The 22,737-nt window shown below is 44.0% G+C and overlaps 1 protein-coding gene across 2 annotated transcripts in view; it reads right to left on the bottom strand.

The window, feature by feature from the left end:
- Positions 1-22,737, bottom strand: part of cactin (cactin, spliceosome C complex subunit) — a 74,388-nt gene that overhangs the window by 6,993 nt on the left and 44,658 nt on the right. For both annotated transcript variants that reach the window (XM_068372782.1, XM_068372783.1), the window contains exons 6-8: positions 13,139-13,331; positions 10,832-11,096; positions 10,122-10,386 (exon numbers count right to left, since the gene is read on the bottom strand). In XM_068372782.1, coding sequence (XP_068228883.1) covers positions 10,122-10,386; positions 10,832-11,096; positions 13,139-13,331 — 723 coding nt within the window. The remainder of the gene's footprint in view (positions 1-10,121; positions 10,387-10,831; positions 11,097-13,138; positions 13,332-22,737) is intronic.

The following is a 22,737-nucleotide window of genomic DNA, read 5'->3' as shown; positions in this document are numbered from 1 at the left end:
GCATTAAAGTCCTCTATCAAGGAAGCAAGCTTGGACTGTATGTCTTGCAGCAAAGCTCATTTAGGGTCTACGGGAGCAGGTGCGGCAACAGACGGGGTTAGCGACTGAGGCGGTACCGTTTACCATCCCTGAAAGCCTTGTTATGCGTGACCTAATTGTACAGCAAAACTTCAAAGGCTCGAAAACAGCTGAGAAGTTGACCTGTAAACAACTTGGAGCGTCTCCTGGCCAGGCGCCAGGGAGAGTCTACGAGAATTGAGAAGTCTATCTGGGCAGAGGCATGAACTCCCAAGCCGAGAACTTCTCTCGTGTCATATCAGACTCTCGCTCTATAAACCAGTTTAAAAGAAGGGAAAGCAAAGGCTGTATCCCCCAAACTCCTCCTGGTGAAAAACCAGTCGCCTAGCCAACGTAACGCTCTCTAGGAGAGCGAGAGAGCACTAGCTTAAAAACAACGGCTTCGAAGTAGCTAGGCCTAGTGTAAGCTCTGACGTTTAGGCGAACGAGGAGCAGCAGTTACAAAAAGATCCGGACAAAGATCCTTAAAAAAATCATCATGATTTAATTAAAGTCCATAGGAGGCTAAGCAGCTTTAGGCTCCTCTCCATCTGACAGAGTCCTCAAGGGAATATCAGTAGGAGGGAGAACAGCAACTTCCTCATCTACAGGAACCTTGTCCGATAAAAGCTGAGTCTCAAGCAAGGGAGAGACCTACCGTGGTGGCAATGCTTTACAAGCAGAGTCCACACTCACTGGTGCATTAGTAGCGGACCAGAACGCAACGTCATGTAACTGCTTGACAGTCTGTGAACTGTCAACAACTGAACTGTCAACCACAACAGGTGCGTGAGGACGCACAGCGTCCACTCGAGACTGCTTTGACTGCCTAGACTGAGCAGTCAAAACAACTCTAGAATGCGGAGGTTGACGCACAGCGTCAAAACAAGTCAACTCCGATTGTTAGTGAACGTCTTGAACGTCAACAGGAGCATCAGCAAGTGGCCTAACGTCCAAATGCGGCTGAAAAACCACACGAGACCGCATCGAGTGTGGTTCTAAACAACCTGACTGACGTGACTAAGCTACGCCAACGTCAACAGTAAGCACAAAGGAACGTTAGGTTGGCTAAAAGCCAGGATATCGATGAGATAAACGGCTAGACTCAACGGACTAATCGGCAGAATAGTCTTCCATTGGGGAGGCAAGCATATACTGCATGTCTTGCCACACAACCCATTAAGGATCAACGGAAATGGTTGTGGTAAGAGACGAGGGTAACGTCTGTGACCGCAACACTTTGCCTACAAAAAAAAAGACTCTCGGAGTCTGTGTTACGCTTTTGTTAGGCGGCGAGCAGTTATCCGATGACTGCATAGGGTCAGAGCTGTCCTAATGGTTGTAACCAGGACGCTGGACCTGTCCTGAAAGGACTGACTTTCGCTTAAGGGCTTCGAAACCTTGTGACAGGTTTCTTATGCGAAAAGCCTTCGGATGACGAGGAGAAGCAACGTCTCTCTCGTCTTATGGTAGGGGAGATCTTGGTAAGATACACCCGATACCATAGAGGGAAAACGTCTGTTCGTTGGTCAAGGCCTCTCGAACCCATAAGTCGTTTGACATTACTTCTCCCCTGGGCTTGGGAGCATGTAAGAGGTCCCGGACTAGGTGAACGACAGGCACGAACAGACGAACCCTCGGACGCAACACTGTAACACTTTGCGCCTCGGACGCAACACTGTAACACTTTGCGCCTCGGACGCAACACTGTAACACTTTGCGCATATCACTTTATCACTTCGATTTTCTGTTTTGCACTTATTTCTACCTGAAACACGCAATTCTACCCTTCATTAAAAGGTAGTAATTGCGAAATCAATCGTATAATGCAAGCTCATTAATACCAGCAAAAAACAGAAAACATATTTTAAGATAAAAAAAAAAATCAGTGGCTGGGAAAGAGACTAAACACTAGTTCATATAACTACGTTTTCAATCTCTCACCGCACATAGCCTGGGGACGAGAATAAAAAACTAAAAAAGTTTTATCCTTCCTCCCCGTACAGCGACTAGGGACAAGAGTAACTCGAGAACAACGTTACCCGCTTGAAAGGAACGTTTTCTCTCCTCTCTCTCCCTCCGTCTCTATCTCTCTCTCTCCTTCTCTCTTGATTTCGCACCTAAGAGAAGAGCCCAATTATATTTCGTCAAAAAAACATGTTATTTGACTAAAGGAAAAAACTGAAAGGTTTTTCAAATAAAGAGTTCCTTTAAAATAGAATTTAAAAATGTTATTTTTATTAGTAAAATAAATTTTTGAATATACTTACCCGATAATCATGTAGCTGTCAACTCCGTTGCCCGACAGAATTCTATGGAGGGATACGCCAGCTATCACAATACTAGAAGGGGGTGTACTTACCAGCGCCACCTGTGGCCAGGTACTCAAGTACTTCTTGTTGACACCTCCTCAATTATTCCTCGGTCCACTGGTTCTCTATGGGGAGGAAGGGAGGGTCGATTAAATCATGATTATCGGGTAAGTATATTCAAAAATTTATTTTACTAATAAAAATAACATTTTTCAATATTAAACTTACCCGATAATCATGTAGCTGATTCACACCCAGGGGGGTGGGTGAAAACCAGTGTACAAGATTAAAGGATAGCTAAGTATCCCGTATTTCATATAATCAGTTATCCACAATAACAATGAAATAATAAGTACCTGGTAAGGAAGTCGACTTGAACCGTTACTCTGCCTTTAATAAGATCGTCTTCCTTACTGAGCGCAGCGTTCCTCTTGGGAGGCTGAATCAACTCAAAGGTGCTAAAGTATACAGGGCTGCAACCCATACTAAAGGACCTCATCACAACCTTTAACCTCGGCGCTTCTCAAGAAAGAATTGACCACCCGCCAAATCAACAAGGATGTGGAAGGCTTCTTAGCCGACCGTACAACCCATAAAAAGTATTCAAGAGAAAGGTTAAAAGGTTATGGGATTATGGGAATGTAGTGGCTGAGCCCTCGCCTACTACTGCATTCGTTGCTACGAATGGTCCCAGGGTGTAGCAGTACTCGTAAAGAGACTGGACATCTTTGAGATAGAATGATGCGAACACTGGCTTGCTTCTCCAATAGGTTGCATCCATAACACTCTGCAGAGAATGGCTCTGTTTGAAGGCCACTGAAGTAGCCACAGCTCCCACTTCATGTGTCCTTACCTTCAGCAAAGCAAGGTCTTCTTCCTTCAGATGAGAATGTGTTTCTCTAATCAGAAGCCTGAATAGTAAGAAACTGAGTTCTTAGAACTTGGAAAAGAAGGTTTCTTGATAGCACACTATAAGGCTTCTGATTGTCCTTGTAAAGGTTAAGACCTTTTTAGAAAGTACCTAAGAGCTCTAACTGGGCAAGTACTCTCTTCAGATCATTCCCCACCAAGTTGGACAGGCTTGGGATCTCGAACGACTTAGGCCAAGGACGTGAAGGAAGCTCGTTTAGCAAAAACCGAGCTGCAAGGAACATGTAGCCGTTTCAGATGTGAAAACAATGATCCTGCTGAAGGCGTGGATCTCACTTACTCTTTTAGCTGTTGTCAAGCACACGAGGAAAAGAGTTTTTAATGTGAGGTCCTAAAAAGAGGCTGATTGGAGAGGTTCAAATCTTGATGACATAAGGAACCTTAGGACCACGTCTAGATTCCAGCCTGGAGTGGACAACCGACGTTCCTTTGAGGTCTCAAAAGACCTAGGGAGGTCCTGTAGATCTTTGTTGGTGGAAAGATCCAAGCCTCTGTGGCGGAAAACCGCTGCCAACATACTTCTGTAACCCTTGATCGTAGGAGCTGAAAGGGATCTTACTTTCCTTAGATATAACAGGAAGTCAGCAATCTGGGTTACAGTGGTACTGGTTGAGGAAACTGCATTGGTCTTGTACCAGCTACGGAAGACTTCCCCTATAGACTGATAGATTCTGAGAGTGGATGTTCTCCTTGCTTTGGCAATCGCTCTGGCTGCCTCCTTCGAAAAGCCCCTAGCTCTTGAGAGTCTTTCGAAAGTCTGAAGGCAGTCAGACGAAGAGCGTGGAGGATTGGGTGTACCTTCTTTACGTGAGGTAGACTTAGAAGGTTCACTCCTAGAGGAAGAGTCCTGGGAAAGTCGACCAGCCATTGCAGTACCTCTAAGAACCATTCTCTCGCGGGCCAGAGCGGAGCCAACCAACGTCAGCCGTGTCCCTTTGTGAGAGGAGAACTTCTGAAGTACCCTGTTGACAATCTTGAACGGCGGGAATGCATACAGGTCGAGATGGAACCAATCCAGCAGAAAAGCATCCACGTGAACTGCTGCTGGGTCTGGAATCGGAGAACAATACAACAGGAGTCTCTAGGTTATCGAGGTAGTGAACAGATCTATGGTTGGCTGACCCCACAGGGCCCAAAGTCTGCTGCAAACATTCTTGAGAAGGGTCCACTCTGTGGGGATGACCTGACCCTTCCGTCTGAGGTGATCTGCCATGACATTCATACCGCCCTGAATGAACCTCGTTACCAGTTAGCTTTCGATCTTTAGACCAGATGAGTAGGTCCCTTGCGATCTAGAACAACTTCCACGAAAGAGTCCCTCCCTGCTTGAAGATGTAAGCCAGGGCTGTGGTGTTGTCAGAGTCCACCTCCACCACTTTGTTAAGCTGGAGGGACTTGAAGTTTATCAAGGCCAGAATAACCGCCAACAACTCCTTGCAATTGATGTGAAGTGTCCTTTGCTCCTGATTCCATGTTCCCGAGCATTCTTGTCCGTCCAAAGTCGCACCCCAGCCCGTGTCTGATGCGTCCGAGAGGAGACGGCGGTCGTGTTTCTGAACAGCCAAAGGTAGACTTCCTTGAGAAGAAAGCTGTTCTTACACCACGCGAGAGAAGACCTCCTCTCTTCGGAAACAGGAACTGAGACCGTCTCTAGCGTCATGTCCTTTATCCAGTGAGCAGCTAGATGATACTGAAGGGGGGGGAGGTGGAGTCTCCCTAACACGATGAACAGGGCCAGCGATGAAAGTGTCCCTGTTAGACTCATCCACTACCTGACTGAGCATCGGTTCCTTCTCAGCATGCTCTGGATGCATTCTAGGGCTTGGAAGATCCTTGGGGCCGACGGAAAAGTCCGAAAAGCTCGACTCTGAAGATCCATACCCAAGGAGACAATGGTCTGGGATGGGACGAGCTGAGACTCCTCAAAATTGACCAGGAGGCCCAGTTCCTTGGTCAGATCCATAGTCCATTTGAAAAACTCCAGACAGCGACGACTTGTGGGAGCTCTTAAAAGCCAGTCGTCTGACGGAGCCGGACACAAGATCATGGTACTGCTGCACAGTCTGTGAACTGTCAATCATGGGCAAGCGAGGAAGTACAGTGACAACCCGAATCTGTCTAGACTGTCTGGGTCGTACAGACAAACTCCTTATCGGGTTGCTGAGGTTGCCGCACTGCGTCACAACAAGTCACTTCTGTTGGTTGTTGAACGTCTTCCCCGTGACACATTGACTCCGTAAACAAAAAAATCCTCTAACAAGGACTAAGCTTGGACTGCATGTCTTGTAACACAGCTCAAGGTCTATGGGAGCAGGTGTGGTAACAGACGGGATTAGCGACTGAAGTGGAACCATTACCTTCCCTGGAAGCATGTTATGCTTAAATAAAAGTCCATAGGAGGTTATGCAGCTAAAGGCTCCCTCCAAATGACAGAGTCCTCAAGGGAATATCAGAAGGAGGGAGAAAAGAACTTTCTCATCTACAGGGACCATATCCTAGAAAAGTTAAGTTCTCTCAGTGAGGGTTCACTGGTGCAAAAGCAGCAGACTAGAAGGCAACGTTATGAAACTGCTTGACAGTCTAGTGAGTTGGCAACAACCAAAGATGTGTGACTGAGAAGCATGCGGTAAGGTATGCAGAGCATGTTGTATGCAGAGTATGCTGTATGCAGAGCATGCTGTATGCAGAGCATGCTGTATGTAGAGCATGCTGAATGCAGAGCATGCTGTATGCAGAGCATGCTGTATGCAGAGCATGCTGTATGTAGAGCATGCTGAATGCAGAGCATGCTGTATGCAGAGCATGTTGTATGCAGAGCATGCTGAATGCAGAGCATGCTGTATGCAGAGCATGTTGTATGCAGAGCATGCTGTATGCAGAGCATGCTGTATGTAGAGCATGTTGTATGCAGAGCATGCTGAATGCAGAGCATGCTGTATGCAGAGCATGTAGTATGCAGAGCATGCTGTAAGCAGAGCATGTAAGGTAAGCAGAGCGTGTGCATGGCGTTTAACATTTCTCAGAAATTCCATGACCAGTGCTAGAGTGCTTTATGCATGCTTGCATGGGGTTTAATATCAACATAATATATACCTTACATTCATAACTCATGATTCATATTTTTGCCATATTTTGCGATATTGTTAAAAATATATTGCCAGGAATACAAATATATTTTTATAAGTAATACAAATAACCTCCATTATCATAAGGTTTGAAAATGGAGGTAAGGTATGCTGAACAGCAGAGTCAGAACGAGCTGGAACAACAATAGTTGTGGTTTCCTCTTCAAGACTCTGTTGAGGGAACACCTGAGGCTCAGTCTGCAAAGGCTGATCAAAGGAAGTAGCAGAAGGTAGGCGCATGGGTGGAGGAGGCTGACTCCTGGCATGAGTGGCTGAACTCAAGGGTTGCGCTTGCTGAGTGGTTGGCGGATGCGCAGTAGCAAGTTCCTGAGGAACGAGTTGAGGTTCCTGCGGTGTGAGCTGAGAGCGAAAAGGTAGTGGCTGCGCAGAACGCAGTAAAAATCTCGCAAGTTGAGGCTCCTGAGGCGCAAGGCTAAGGTGTTGAGGTGCTTGCCTTGAGGAGGGTTGAGCTCGCTGCAGCGAGAGCTGAGGAGACTGACTCATGGACGGGAGAGGTTGTTGTACCTCAACCGAGTGTTGCATCACTGGTGGAGCAGCAAGTGGAGGCGGAGGAAGAGAGGTATAATCCTCCTGATCTCATTGTAAAGGTTGCCTTAAGGAAGGCGGAGGCTGAACACCACTGGGAACAGCAAACTCAGAACGTGGCTCAACATCGTACGCCTGGCAGGTGGTACTGCGATCAGGCGGAGCGAGCGCAGGCGGAGGGAGTGTAGGCGGAGGCGCAACACTCTCAGCCCGACACTCACGCATCAAGTCCGAAAGCTGTGCTTGCATGGACTGTAGTAGAGTCCACTTGGGGTCGGCAGAAACTACAGTAGGCTGAGGTAAAGCCTTAACAGTCGAGCTCTGTTGTGGCAGAACCTTACTCCTCTTAGGCGGAGTGCATTCAACTGATGACTGAGGAGAGTCAGAGCTAACCCAATGACTGCATCCGGGTTGTTGAACTCTAACTTCGTACGTCTGGCATAGGTCTGGACTTTACGTTTAAGAGGTCTTGAGACCTGAGACCAGCGTTTTCTCCCCTAAATTTCTTCTGCAGACGAGCAAAATAAGGGCTCAATCGTCTGCGAGTGGGAGTGACGGTCTCGGTAAGACACGCCCACAACCACCGAGGATACTTCTGTGCGCCGATCAAGGCCTGCTGAACCCTTCTGCCCTTCGACATTGCTTCTCCCCTGGGCTTGGGAGCTTGCAAGAGGTCCCGGACTGGGAGGACGACTGGCGCGCACAGAAGTACCCTCACGCACAACACTGACACACTTTGCGCTAATCACTTATCACTTTGATTTTCTGTTTGCACTTATTTCACTGAACTCGAAACTTTAAGTGGTTTGTACCTGAAACACGCAATTCTATCCTTTCTCAAAAGTTAGTAATTGCGAAAACAGAATTACAATGTAACAGAAAAATCTAATGAAAGATAAATAATTCAGTGGCTGGAAAGAGACTAAACACTAGATCACTCTAGAAACGTTTACCTTCTTCCCCTAAAGAGACTAGGGAGAAGAGCAAAAACGATAACAACGTTACTCGCTTGAATGAAACGTTTATCCTCCTCTTTCTCCCTCCGTCTCTATCTCTCTCTCTCTCTCTCTCTCTTGACTTAGAACCTGAGAGAAGAGCCCAATCATATATATCGTTAAAACATATTATTGTTAAAGGAAAAAAACTGAAATATTTCCCAAAATGAAAAGTTCCTTTATTAGGATTAAAACCATTAAGTTAAGAAAGAATGAACAAAACGCTAGACACGGTTACTCTTACTGCAACGTGAAACCGTGAAAATTCTTTCTCTATCGTAACGATAGAGCGCAAGTTGAACGTTCTGAACGTCAACAACTGCAGAGACAAAACAAAACGTTAGTTCAACTTTGAAAACAGTACGAGACTATCAAAGAAATTCTTTCAAAGACATTAAAATAGCATAATATGTTAACAGGTAAACCAAAATGACGGGCTCAATGTTAATTAACTTCGGTACCAAGAAAAGACCGCCTACTATTAGGAAGGTCGAATATAAACAAATATAAAAATTAATTTTAATAAGTTTATAATAAAAGGAAGTTAATCGAAGAGGCCTATAAGAGGCGGAGAGATATAAAATAAATCTATAACTTTTGTTAAGCAAAATTAAGAAAGAGAGTCTATACTCTCTTAGACACCAACACTTCCGTCTAAGGGAAGGGTCGGCCATTTAAAGGTGAAAGAGAGTTCATACTCTCTTCGTCACCATAATTAATCAAATTAATTCCAAAAGCTAACTAAGCTAATATAGAAGTTTCCAGTAAAGCGACAGCCGAAATCAGAGAAATACTTCACCAAAGTCGTGAAAATACTCCAAGAACATAAGCGTATCCCAGAACGTCTTGCCGGAAGCACGACAGAGGAATAATTGAGGAAGTGTCAACAAGAAGTACTTGAGTACCTGGCCACAGGTGGCGCTGGTAAGTACACCCCCTTCTAGTATTGTGATAGCTGGCGTATCCCTCCATAGAATTCTGTCGGGCAACGGAGTTGACAGCTACATGATTATCGGGTAAGTTTAATATTGAAAACATTAAAGCTAAGAAAGAATGAACAAAACGTCAGAATCGATTTACTCTTACTGCAAAGTGAAACCGTGATACACTCTCTCTCTATCGTAACGATAGAGCGCATGTTGAACGTCCTGAACGTCAACAACTGCGTAGCATAAATAAACTAAACGTTAGTTCATCTTTGAAAACAGTACGAAGACTATCAAAGAAATTCTCTCATAAAATATTACATTTAAAAAGTTTTAAATCCTTAGCTCTTTAAAAGCTAATTACGATATAAAGGGCTCAACGTTGATTAACTTCGGTTTCCAAGTTAGGACCGCCTACTCTCAGGAAAGGTCTATATAAACAAAACATTAAAATTATTTTATATGTTTATAATAAATGGAAAGTTAATCGAAGAAGCCTAATAAAGGCGGAGAGATATAAAATATATAGAGGAAAATCTATAACGTGATATAATTACTAAAAGCCTAAACACACTTCCGCTAAGGGAAGGGTCGGCCATTTAAAAGTGAAAGAAAGTTCATACTCTCTTTGTCACCATAATTAAATCTATCCAAAACGAGTTCAAGATTTAAGATGAAGATAAAACACCTGCATAGCAAAAGCTCAAAACTAGAATAGTGTACTTCACCAATTAGTTGTGAAAACAAAACCAGTTTAGCAACAGCGAATAAGCACGTCTTGTCGGGAGCACGACAGAGAGAAAATTGAGTTCTTTGTTTACATTGAGTACTGGGTATCTGGACGACAGATGGCGCTCTTAGGCACACCCGCAACCTGTGTAGCGATCGCTGGCGAATTTTACCTTAGAGTTTTCTGTCGAGCAACAGAGTTGCAGCTATTATAATCACCGGCTAAGTTAAATATTGAATTTTTTTTTTTTTTTTTTTTTTTTTTTGCAAGGGAGAATTAGACAAAAAAAATCTAGGATTAAATCACTTCCACTGCCAAAATCAGTAATTTTCACCTCAAGTCTACAATTAATATTGAGCTATTTATATATCCAATAGAAAGAGCTGGTAGTTACACAAGTACAGTAATACTATTCTATCACTCTGGATTCATTTGGTCATATAGAATCATAAATTTTGCAAATCAAGCTGTACAAAAGTAAAACAAGAAGTATCACTTACTCTTTTTTAACAATTTCCTTTTTAGTTTTCTCTGATTCAACTTCTGAATCACTGTCACTTTCATCACTTCCTTCCTTGGCATTCTTGTTGTCTGAAGACTCTCCATCACTTTTCACTTCTTCTTTTACTTCAGCTGTTCCTGAAACCTCCTCATTATCTTCCATGTCTTCTTCTTCTCTGACACCTTGCTCAGCTTTCAACATTTCAAGCTTCTTTCGTAAATTATCCCTGTGACGCTCTCGTAGACGAGCTCGGGCCTGATGGGCTGTAAATGATCAGAGATGATGTCATTAACCCTTGAGCCAAACCAATCCTAACATTAATTGTTTACATTCCATGTCTATAACCCTATACTTGGCACAAGTGATTTCAGATAGCTCTACAATATACTAAAAGAATTTAATTTTCATTATTTCTCTAATTTTATATATGAAAACATAACAAAAAGACATGAATAATATTAATAACATAAAAAAATTATAAATTGATTGCAGGATACAATGCACTCCACAGGTGGTAACCCCCTATAAAAACTGAAAACTCTTGAGGCCTAAAAAAATATGGAGGTTTTTTATATCTTAATTACCAGCTAAAATTTTTATCTAATGAAAAGAAACTCTTATTGCTGTGGACTTTATGAAGTTAAGAAAGTACAATACTATAACTATATGCTAATTACTAAACTACCAACAGGTTCTTCAATGACATACCTTTAAGTTGTGAAAGTAACGATTCCCAATAGCCAACATCAAGACCAGTTGTAGGACCAGACAACTTTGATTCAATGGTTATCTTGAGCTTATTCAATTCCGAGAGAGACTTGTTCTGGAAAACCGATGAGACATCAGATGCAACAGCAGCATGGATACCCTGCCTGTGGGCACTAGCATCTTCAATCGTGTCTCGTTGACGTAGGCGTCGAAGCTCATCTTGTACGATGATGGTGAGATCAGTCCAATAAGTCTGATTTTGATTCTGGTCAAAGAAAGAAAAACTGATATTTAACAGTATCAATACACCATTAAGCAAATATGTCCTGTAATTTATTTTATGTATAAGAAAAAACAATATCTCTCGCTGGCAAAAAGATATGATAATTAGCGTTTGAAAATACAGTACTGTATCTGAAATAGTTTTAAAGTTCAATGATATTGTCTTTACTAGTTTATATCAGAAGTCAACAACCTTTCAAAACACACAAGTCTAGAGTGCCAAAGACCTGCTTAAAATGGCTTACTCAGAAAAAGAAAAAAAAATATGCTGTCAAGTTCATAAATTGAGTGGAACACACCATGGCAGTATATCCTATTTTAATGCTCCCTTACGAAAGTGTCTAGCTTATATCACATTTTAGTATGAATAGTCAAGCATACAAACTTACATTAAGGAAATATGTAATCATTCAAAATCTTAATTTTCCTTTACATAAGATCAATTGGACACTTCTAAAATTTTTTGGCAACCAATTGTATGGACACTAAATTCTCTCTTTAAAAAAAGAAGGGAGTAAACACTAATATGCATGCATAATTTTCTTCTACCTTTACCTCAAAGTTTCCTCTTGTTCAAATTTAGTCTCAAATAACTTTTAATTTGTCTGAAGTAATGACCATTGAGCATATCTGCATGAGGGTATCCTCTCTTGATTTTCTTGTCTCTAAGACATTTTCTACTTAATTCTCAATCATATCTCCCACCCAACTAATTTATTCAATTTAATGAAAACATTACCTCCTATGTAACAGGTAATTAAACTTTAGAGACTACATAAACCTTCTTGTTGTATTTCTTCATATCTTTAATTTTTCATCCATTCCTTTCAATTTCTTCCCCCGTCAACTGTCTAACTTCTTCAACTAAGCTCTATGAGGATCTAGAAATATGATTCAGAGGTTCTTGAATCAATGCATGAAAATTATAATGGATCTTTGTGTGACTTCTAAATTGCAGAGTGATTGGATTTATGAATAAGCCATAATGCCCTATAATGGGGTCTAGGAGGCCACTCACTGCCCATGTGAAGTAAGTAAAACCTTCCCCAATTGCAGTCTGAAGCAAAAGTTAATACTTTTGGTACCATTGTATTTTATGTCTAGTAATTTCTTTATTCATACAGTGTATGCATATAAAATTTGTAAAACAATGTACGTAAAACTATATGTAAAATGAAAAAGTAAATTTATTCAGCTATACAATAAAAAAATATTTAAAATTCTAGCATCAGGTGTCAAGCTATAAGGAGTTAGGTAAAACATGCCAAAAGAGGCCTGGGGCTTGAGTAGGGATGTTTTTGTCCAAGTTGGGACAGCAAAATGGAAGAGGGAACATATGTATAGTTGAGGGCTAGGAATTCTAAAAAGAGAATGCAGATGGGGGCCAAAAAGGACGTTGCATAAACCTTCAAGTAATGCATAGGGGCTATGCTTGAGGTGCACAGATAGCACCAGCCCTCTACTTTTTTCATAAGGTTGTTCCCTAATGAAAGTATCCTGAGAAGAAACAGTGCATCATAATCAGACTGAAGTTGTGCTTTGAAGTCATAAATCATTGCCTTCATCTCAGTTTAATGAGGTAAATCATAGTCTTAGCCACACATTTAGAGCACTGTTTTCTAATTGAAGATATGTCTTTTTTTTTACCTTATGGGTAAGATTGGATATAATCTTATTGATAAGATTGAATACAAGGTAATTCACTAAATCCCAATTCATTTTCAGGATCCACTTTTTCTGTTAGAAACATTCGTGTCATTATTATAGATGTTTGCTATACCTGCCAACATTTTTTTGAGATTAAAAAAGTCCCTTTTTCTCCCATGAAGCTTCACTCACTTTGTAGAACTTATTTCTTTTCCCTTACTATTGAACGATGGAATAATCTCCTGCTGCTATTTTTTCACTCCTACAATCTTCAATTTTTATGAGGCAAATTTTACCTTTCCTTTGCGGTGAGCCTTCCTAACCTTCTGTGTGAGGGAAACAAAATATGGAAAAGAGAATTTCAGATAAAATAATTACCTCTTTTTCTAATTGCATGTAGATCTTTATGTCTTCTAAAAGATCTTCCAAATCGACGAGAGTAAGCCCTGTCAAATGGGTGTACGGTTCATGCATGTCTACGGCAGTTACATCACCTTCAGAGCTCACATACTGGGCTAAGAGATCAATTGGCTTAGCTCTTCCGTCCTGAATTCGAATTTGTGATCTAAGCCTGAAAAGAGATGCATATATTGTAGCATATCACATTTTAAAAGTAATTTGTATTTTTCCTAGCTATACAAACCGAGTCCTTTAGGTAAGGAATATGTTTTAAGCGCAAGCCGGACAGGAATATGTTTTTATCGCAAGCTGGACACCCGTTGAATAGTTTTAATGAGCAGTTAAGCGATAGGTAGGAGCGAGGGTGAAGAGCTCCACTTCCTTACTTGTCAAAGCCTCTTCACTTACGACCTTTTGGCTCGAGGGAGCGAGATCGAAGAACTCTGCCTCGTTCCTTACCTGTCAAAGTCTCTTCACTTATGACCTTTTGGCTCAGGACTGAGAGGGATGGTTGAAGAGGGAATTTTAACCTAAATGACTCAGGTTTGCATACATAAGAAAAATACATTTTTAAAACTTTGATTTGTTCTTATGCCAAATACAAACCATTATCCTTTAGTAGGGAGACTCACAACTTGGTGGACAGGAAGTCCCCCTACAACTGAACAGGTCGGTTCCTTTTCTTCCCAGGAAATGTCAGTATGGGGGTGGAGGAGATGACTCCAGCAACCTCCTATCTGCCTATCATTAGGATGAATAAGCTGATCTGGCCTGTCCAAAGAGCACTGGTACCTAGTCAAAGGAGGGATCCATTCTACTGAAGGGGATAGCAGTCCGGAAAAATATACCTGGCGTATGATGATTAATAGGTTGGTATATACAAAACTGTATTTCACTATTCTCGCCCTCATCTAGGGATTATAAAGGCAAACTTCTCTAGGTTCTAAAGAATGGAACTCAGAAGTGTAGTTTACCAGCATCAAGTCCGATCCAGTAAGTAATGCTTTGACAGCTTCTTCCCTAAGAGACGGGCAGATAGAATGGAGAGGAAGAGCTAGTTACTCTCCTTCCATTACGGACTTACATCTATACAATACCACAGACAAGATTCTTACCATCCCATATGGGATCTGAGCCTCCCTGGCAGGGAGGTGAAACACCGAGTCAAAATAACCTACCTTGCTTGGGTACTGGGGGAGCTGTGATCCGAGCCTTGGAACCTCGGATGTATGTGGTCAAAACTCAGGGTCGTAACACCTATCTAGTTTGGCTACTGGGGTAACCAGGGACCCTAGCCCGCTAGGTGAGGAGCCATGCCACACGGTTACATGCTTGGCACATAAGACTCTGGGGGACACAAAACATAGTTGTGACTCCCTCCCCATGGGTGCAGGGAGCCACTACGGTGCCATCTTCTCCTCTAATTGAGGGTTGTCATGGGAGCCTTTCCTATGACTACGGCGGACTGGACTTCTTCTAAGAAGTGAACAGTCAGAAGTTGAATAGGATGACAAGGAAGAGAAGGAAGAAGAACATGCACATTTGTTCCTCTTTCCAACCCTCTCCTCTGGCTCTGCAAGCAGAGGTGTCGAAGTCTGAGAGAAGCAGAGGACAACTCTCCCCCCAAGGTGAAAAACTACAGGGGTTGCTCCAACAGGAGCCATAACACTGGAGGACATTGTCATGGGAATGGGTAGTTACATTTACAGGAGAAAGGTCCTAGACCCTTCATGCACAAAGGTCGGGGTGAAAGCACAGTGGTAGGGGAACCATTGCAGACATCACAGGATTAATCAACACTGTGAACACACTGACCACGCCCTTCAACAATGGCATCACAAAGCGAGACACTGATACTTGGGAGCTTTCCTTAAAGACTTAAGGATGCCAGAACCTTCCTTAGGTCACACTCGTTGTTAACAGCAGTACAAACAGAGAAGAGTCTCCAACCTCCGATGGGGTGCAGCAATAACTGGGGAAACCCTACATGCCGCAAGAACCTGAAAGCCCAACAACATAATTCCAAGCGGTCCTTGCTCCTGACTCGTACTCCCCGGGAATCGAGCCAGGGGAGTAAGGATAGGAGCAACATAAGCAGACTCACTCAATAAGAAAAAGGAAGAAGCAAAGCTCTATTCCTTCCCTTTAAAGCATAAGCCTGACACAACATAGTGACTACCTACACTCAGAACACGGGGATAATTGTGAACAATCATGACCCTAGGACCCTAGCAAGAGCACTGAGAGAGTGTGAATCTACAGCTGGTTTAACAAAAACCAGATGTAAAGTCCATCCTCACATACACATGTCTTGCTTCATATTATAACAATCAACAACCAACATTCACTTCCTGAAAGAAAAGGAAAATAAAAAGTTTGATTAATGGCAAATCAATATGTTTGCACTTGATGCGCCCGAAAACATAAGTGAAAAGGCTTTGGCAAGTAAGGGGGTAGGGCTCCTCGCCCCCGCTACCACCTGATGCTTAATTGCTCGTTAAAACGACTAAAAAGCTGTTGAGCTTGACCTGAAAACATATTCCTTACCTAAAGGACGATGATTTGTATTACACGTTGAACAAACATCATTTACTTACAGTAATACTGTACTTTAAATACTTATTTACTTTTACTATTTATGTATTCTGCCCTCAACTGTACTCTCTTTAGTCTAAAAAGGTGTAAGTCCTTAACCCATAAAAGGTCAACCATGTAATAAGAAGTCGTCCCACACAGGTTATCCATGTAATCTTAAATTCTTAACATTTTAAATTTGTGTGCCTACATAGCTCATTGTAATGATACTGTTTATGTTGGTTAAATACTTGGCAACACTCTAGACATACAATAATGCCCAAGACAATGACATACAATGCTCTTGGTTCCTTTTTAAAAATCAAAAAGGGAGGTTGCACTGCCCACTCTCTCTCTCTCCTTTCTCTGATGATTTTGAAGGTGATGAATAAAATAAAAATTCAGTAAATGAGTATAATTAAAACTCCGATTGCCTTTCCTTTGGGATCATTTGACACTAATTAAGCCGAGAAAATTATTTTCAATTTTTTTGTGACCCGAAAGAGTAAACAGTGTTTACAAGAATGGATTATGAATTTGGGTCATATGGCACATCACCAAGGCCAAACAACCCATTCAACCCCTAGGAACTAGTCGAGAAAAATGATATTTTAATTATAAAATAAATTTTTGAATATACTTACCCGGTGAATATATAATAGCTGCAACTCTGTTGCTCGACAGACAAACAACAGTAAAAACTCGCCAGCGATCGCTATACAGGTTGCGGGTGTGCCCACCAGCGCCAACTGTCGGCCAGATACCACACTCTCGATGTAAACAAAGACTCAATTTCTTCTCATCCCACTGCGTCTCTATTGGGGAGGAAGGGAGGGTCGTTTAATTTATATATTCACCGGGTAAGTATATTCAAAAATTTATTTTATAATTAAAATATAATTTTTAAATATTTAACTTAGCCGGTGAATATATAATAGCTGATTCACACCCAGGGTGGTGGGTAGAGACCAGTTAAATATGTTTACATCGTATAAGCTAAGAGTTTTTATATTTCATTTTGACAGTTATCAATATAACAAAACCCAAAATAAATAGGTACCTGGTAAGGAAGTCGACTTAGACGATTACTCTGCCTTGTAAGTACGTCTTCCTTACGGAGCCCCGCGATCCTCTTAGGATGCTGACAGACCCCTAGGAGCTGAAGTATCAAGGGCTGCAACCCATACAACAGGACCTCATCAAACCCCTAAACTGGGCGCTCTCAAGAAATGACTTTGACCACCCGCCAAATCAACCAGGATGCGAAAGGCTTCTTAGCCTTCCGGACAACCCATAAAAACAACATAAAAACATTTCAAGAGACAGATTAAAAGGATATGGAATTAGGGAATTGTAGTGGTTGAGCCCTCACCCACTACTGCACTCGCTGCTACGAATGGTCCCAGTGTGTAGCAGTTCTCGTAAAGAGACTGGACATCTTTCAAGTAAAATGACGCGAACACTGACTTGCTTCTCCAATAGGTTGCGTCCATTATACTTTGCAGAGATCTATTTTGCTTAAAGGCCACGGAAGTTGCTACAGCTCTAACTTCGTGCGTCTTAACCTTAAGCAAAGCTCGGTCTTCCTCACTCAGGTGTGAATGAGCTTCTCGTATTAACAATCTGATAAAGTATGACAAAGCATTCTTTGACATAGGCAAGGATGGTTTCTTAACCGAACACCATAAAGCTTCAGATTAGCCTCGTAAAGGTTTAGTACGAGCTAAGTAGAACTTAAGAGCTCTAACAGGGCATAAGACTCTTTCTAGTTCATTGCCTACGATCTCCGATAAGCTGGGAATATCGAAAGATTTAGGCCAAGGACGAGAAGGTAGCTCATTTTTGGCTAGAAAACCAAGTTGCAGAGAACAAGTAGCCTTTTCTGACGAAAATCCGATGTTCTTGCTGAAGGCATGAATCTCACTGACTCTTTTAGCCGAGGCTAAGCATACCAGGAAAAGAGTCTTAAGAGTGAGATCTTTCAGGGAGGCTGACTGTAAAGGCTCAAACCTGTCTGACATGAGGAATCTTAGGACCACGTCTAAATTCCACCCAGGAGTAGCCAAACGACGCTCCTTAGTGGTCTCGAAAGACTTAAGGAGGTCTTGCAGATCTTTATTGTTGGAAAGATCTAAGCCCCTATGCCGGAAGACCGATGCCAACATGCTTCTGTAGCCCTTGATAGTTGGGGCTAAAAGGGATCGTCCTTTTCTCAGGTATAAGAGAAAATCAGCTATTTGGGCTACAGAGGTACTGGTCGAGGATACAGAAACTGACTTGCACCAGTCTCGGAAGACTTCCCACTTCGATTGGTAGACTCTAATGGTAGACGCTCTCCTTGCTCTAGCAATCGCACTGGCTGCCTCCTTCGAAAAGCCTCTAGCTCTCGAGAGTCTTTCGATAGTCTGAAGGCAGTCAGACGAAGAGCGTGGAGGCTTTGGTGTACCTTCTTTACGTGTGGCTGACGTAGAAGGTCTACTCTTAGAGGAAGACTTCTGGGAACGTCTACTAACCATCGAAGTACCTCGGTGAACCATTTTCTCGCGGGCCAGAGGCGAGCAACTAACGTCAACCTTGTCCCTTCGTGAGAGGCGAACTTCTGCAGTACCTTGTTGACAATCTTGAATGGTGGGAATGCGTAAAGATCCAGATGTGACCAATCTAGGAGGAAGGCATCTATATGTATTGCTGCTGGGTCCGGGACTGGAGAGCAATAGATTGGAAGCCTCTTGGTCAGCGAGGTTGCAAAGAGATCTATGGTGGGTTGACCCCAAGTCGCCCAAAGTCTCTTGCACACATCCTTGTGGAGGGTCCATTCGGTTGGAATTACTTGCCCTTTTCGACTGAGACAATCTGCTAGGACGTTCAAGTCGCCCTGGATGAACCTCGTTACTAGGGAGATGCCTCGATCTTTTGACCAGATGAGCAGGTCCCTTGCGATCTCGTACAACGTCAGTGAGTGGGTACCTCCCTGTTTGGAGATGTACGCCAAGGCCGTGGTGTTGTCCGAGTTTACTTCCACCACTTTGCCTTGAAGGAGAAACTCGAAGCTTCTTAAGGCCAGATGAACCGCCAAAAGCTCCTTGCAGTTGATATGCATGCTCCTCTGACTCGAGTTCCACAGACCTGAGCATTCCCGACCGTCCAGCATCGCGCCCCAGCCCAAGTCCGATGCGTCCGAGAAGAGAACGTGGTTGGGTATCTGAACTGCCAGGGGAAGACCCTCTCTTAGACTGATATTGTCCTTCCACCAAGTCAGACAAGACTTTATCTTTTCGGAAATCGGGATCGAGACCGCCTCTAGCGTCTTGTCCTTTTTCCAGTGAAAAGCCAGATGGAATTGAAGAGGACGGAGGTGTAGTCTTCCTAGTGATACAAATTGCTCCAGGGATGACAGCGTCCCTACCAGACTCATCCACAGCCTGACTGAGCAGCGTTCTTTCTTCAGCATCTTCTGGATGGAGAGCAGGGCTTGATCTATTCTGGGGGCCGACGGAAAAGCCCGAAAAGCTTGACTGTGAATCTCCATCCCTAAATACAGAATAGTTTGGGATGGGACCAGCTGTGACTTTTCCAAATTGACTAGGAGTCCCAATTCCTTGGTCAGATCTAGAGTCCAATTGAGATCCTTCAGACAGCGACGACTGGAAGAGGCTCTGAGAAGCCAGTCGTCCAAATAAAGGGAGGCTCGGATGTCCGATAAGTGGAGGAATTTCGCCACATTCCTCATCAGCCTCGTAAACATGAGAGGAGCTGTGCTTAGGCCAAAGCACAGGGCCCGAAACTGGTAAACCACATCTTCGAAGACGAATCTCAGAAAGAGTTGGGAGTCTGAGTGAATGGGGATGTGGAAGTAGGCATCCCTTAGGTCTAGAGACCATCCAGTCTTCCTTTCTGACCGCTGCTAAGACTGACTTTGTGGTCTCCATGGAAAACTTCGTCTTTGTGACAAAGACATTCAGAGCACTGACGTCTAGCACCGGTCTCCAACCTCCTGTCTTCTTTGATACTAGGAAGAGACGGTTGTAAAACCCCGGTGATTGAAGGTCCGAGACTTTGATCACTGCTCCCTTCTCTAGCAAAAGAGACACTTCCAGTTTCAGGGCTTGTCTCTTTTCTTCCTCTCTGTACCTGGGAGAGAGATCGATGGGGGACGTCGCTAGAGGGGGTTTGCGTACAAAAGGGATTTTGTACCCCTCTCTGAGCAACCTCACAGATTGTTGATCTGCGCCTCTCTTCTCCCAGGCTTGCCAGAAGTTCTTGAGTCTGGCTCCTACTGCTGTCTGAAGTTGCGGGCAGTCAGACTCTGCCCTTAGAGGACTTGGATCCTTTCCTCTTCCCTCGCTTCCCTTCGGCACGAGCACCTCCCCTGCTGGAGGCTCTGCCACGAAAGGGCGGGATAAATCGAGACGCTGGAGTGTCTATCCTTGGTCTAGCAGACAATGCAGGCAAAGGGGGAGCTTTGCGAGCCGAGGACGCAACTAGATCGTGGGTGTCCTTCTGTACTAACGACAAGGCAATTTCCTTAATCAAGGTTTCAGGAAATAGGCACTTGGACAAGGGCGCAAAGAGTAACTCAGATCTTTGGCATGGCATCACTCCAGCAGACAGGAAAGAACATAGAGACTCTCGCTTCTTCAGGACTCCGGACGTGAATGAAGCAGCAAGTTCGTTGGACCCATCACGGACGGCCTTGTCCATGCAGGACATAATGAGTAAGGAAACATCCTTGTCCGCAGAAGAGATTTTCCTACTCAGGGCTCCTAAACACCAGTCTAGGAAGTTAAAGACCTCGAAAGCCCTAAACATACCTTTAAGAAGGTGGTCCAGGTCCGATGGTGACCAACAAATCTTCGAGCGTCTCATGGCAAGGCGGCGGGGAGAGTCTACAAGACTTGAGAAGTCGCCCTGGGCAGAGGCAGGAACTCCCAAGCCGAGAACTTCTCCCGTGGCATACCAGACGCTCGATCTAGACGAGAGTTTAGATGGGGGGAAGGCAAAGGCTGTCTTCCCTAAACTCTTCTTGGTCTCTAACCAATCGCCCAAAAGCCGCAAAGCTCTCTTGGATGAACGAGAGAGAACGAGTTTAGTAAAGGCAGGCACGGAAGCAGGAACGCCTAATACAAACTCTGACGGCGGCGAACGAGGAGCCACAGAAACAAAGTGGTCAGGGAACAGCTCCTTAAACACAGCCATGACTTTTCTAAAGTCCAAGGATGGTTGAGTTGCCTTAGGCTCATCAAGTTCTGAAGGTTGATCCTCTTGTGGTTCAGCAACGTCCTCATCTGACAGTTCCTCATCCGATAATTGATGAGAAAACGGCAAAGGAGTGGGCAACGTTTGACTCGCCGAGTCCGGTCGCACTGGTGCATGCGTGACGGAGCCGGACGCAGCGTCATGGAACTGCTGAACAGTCTGGGAACTGTCAACAACCATAGGTGCGCGAGGACGCACAGCGTCCACCCGAGACTGTTTAGACCGTCTGGGTTGTGCAGTCAACACCATACCGGGTTGCGGAGGTTGACGCACCGCGTCAAAACAAGTCACCTCTGATGGTTGATGAACGTCCTGAACGTCAACAACCACCTCCGTGCGTTGCCTAACGTCAACGTGCGGCTGGAAACCCACACTGGGTCGCATCGGTGGAGGCATTACCCCAACTGGTTGACGCGAGAAAGCTACCTCAACGTCAACAGGACGCACAACAGACCGCTTGGAAGGTTGTTGGCCAGAAGGTGCGGCAACCTTCTCCGCATTGAAGTCCTCCATCAAGGACGCAAGCTTGGACTGCATGTCCTGCAGTAACACCCATTTAGGGTCTACGGAAGCAGGTGCGGCAACAGACGAGGTGAGCGACTGAGGCGGCACAACTTTGCCTCTCTTAGGCGGCGAGCAGTCCTCCGATGACGGCAACGAGTCCGAACTGTCCCAGTGGCTACAACCGGGACGTTGGACTTGTCCTGAAGGGACCGACTTACGTTTCAAAGGTCTGGAGACCTTGGTCCAAGGTTTCTTACGAGAAACACCTTTGGACGACGAGGTAAAAATGGGCTCTCTCGTCTTACGTTGGTAGGGGCGATCTTGGGGAGATACGCCTGATACCATAGAGGGAACGTCTGTTCGCTGATCAAGGCCTCTCGAACCCATGAGTCGTACGACATTGCTTCTCCCCTGGGCTTGGGAGCTTGCAAGAGGTCCCGGACTAGGAGGACGACAGGCACGAACAGACGAACCCTCAAGCGCAACACTGTTCACAACACTTTGAGAAACACTAGGCACTTTAACACATTCCGCCGCGGCACTTTGGCACTTTAGTTCCTTTACGTCCGCCATGAGTTGATTCCGGTCACTTGCTAGGGCCTCAACTCTCTCCCCCAAGGCATGAATAGCACGCATCATGTCTGCCATCGATGGTTCCTGAGTGCTAGGAGGGGGGTTAGGAACAACCACTACAGGGGAAGGAATAGGTTCAGGGGCATGTGGAGAGGAAAATTCTACCGACCTAGAAGAACTTCTCCTTACCCTATCTCTCTCCAGTCTGCGTGTATATTTCTCAAATTCGATAAAATCGAATTCCGAAAGGCCCACGCATTCCTCACACCGATCTTCCAATTGACAGGTTTTACCCCGACAATTGGAACAAACAGTGTGAGGGTCGAGAGAAGCCTTTGGAAGACGCCTATGACAGTCCCTAGCATTACATTTTCTGAACTTGGGAACTTGTGAAAGGTCAGCCATTTTGAATTAGTCAAGGGAAAAAGCCAAAAAACGATCTAAGTCATCAACAATTAATCCGATCCAAAAAAGAGTTCAAGGATTTATTTGAAGAAAAACACCTGTACTGCGAAAGCTCAAACCAAATTCAAGCACTTCACCAAATATGATGTGAAAAAACTCCAGGTTCAACAGCGAGTAAAGTACGTCTTGTCGACACGTCGACAGAGAAGAAATTGAGTCTTTGTTTACATCGAGAGAGTGGTATCTGGCCGACAGTTGGCGCTGGT

Source organism: Palaemon carinicauda, chromosome 4 (assembly GCF_036898095.1).
Source record: "Palaemon carinicauda isolate YSFRI2023 chromosome 4, ASM3689809v2, whole genome shotgun sequence".
Classification (NCBI taxonomy): Eukaryota; Metazoa; Arthropoda; class Malacostraca; order Decapoda; family Palaemonidae; genus Palaemon; species Palaemon carinicauda.
This window is presented reverse-complemented; position numbering and strand designations above follow the sequence as displayed.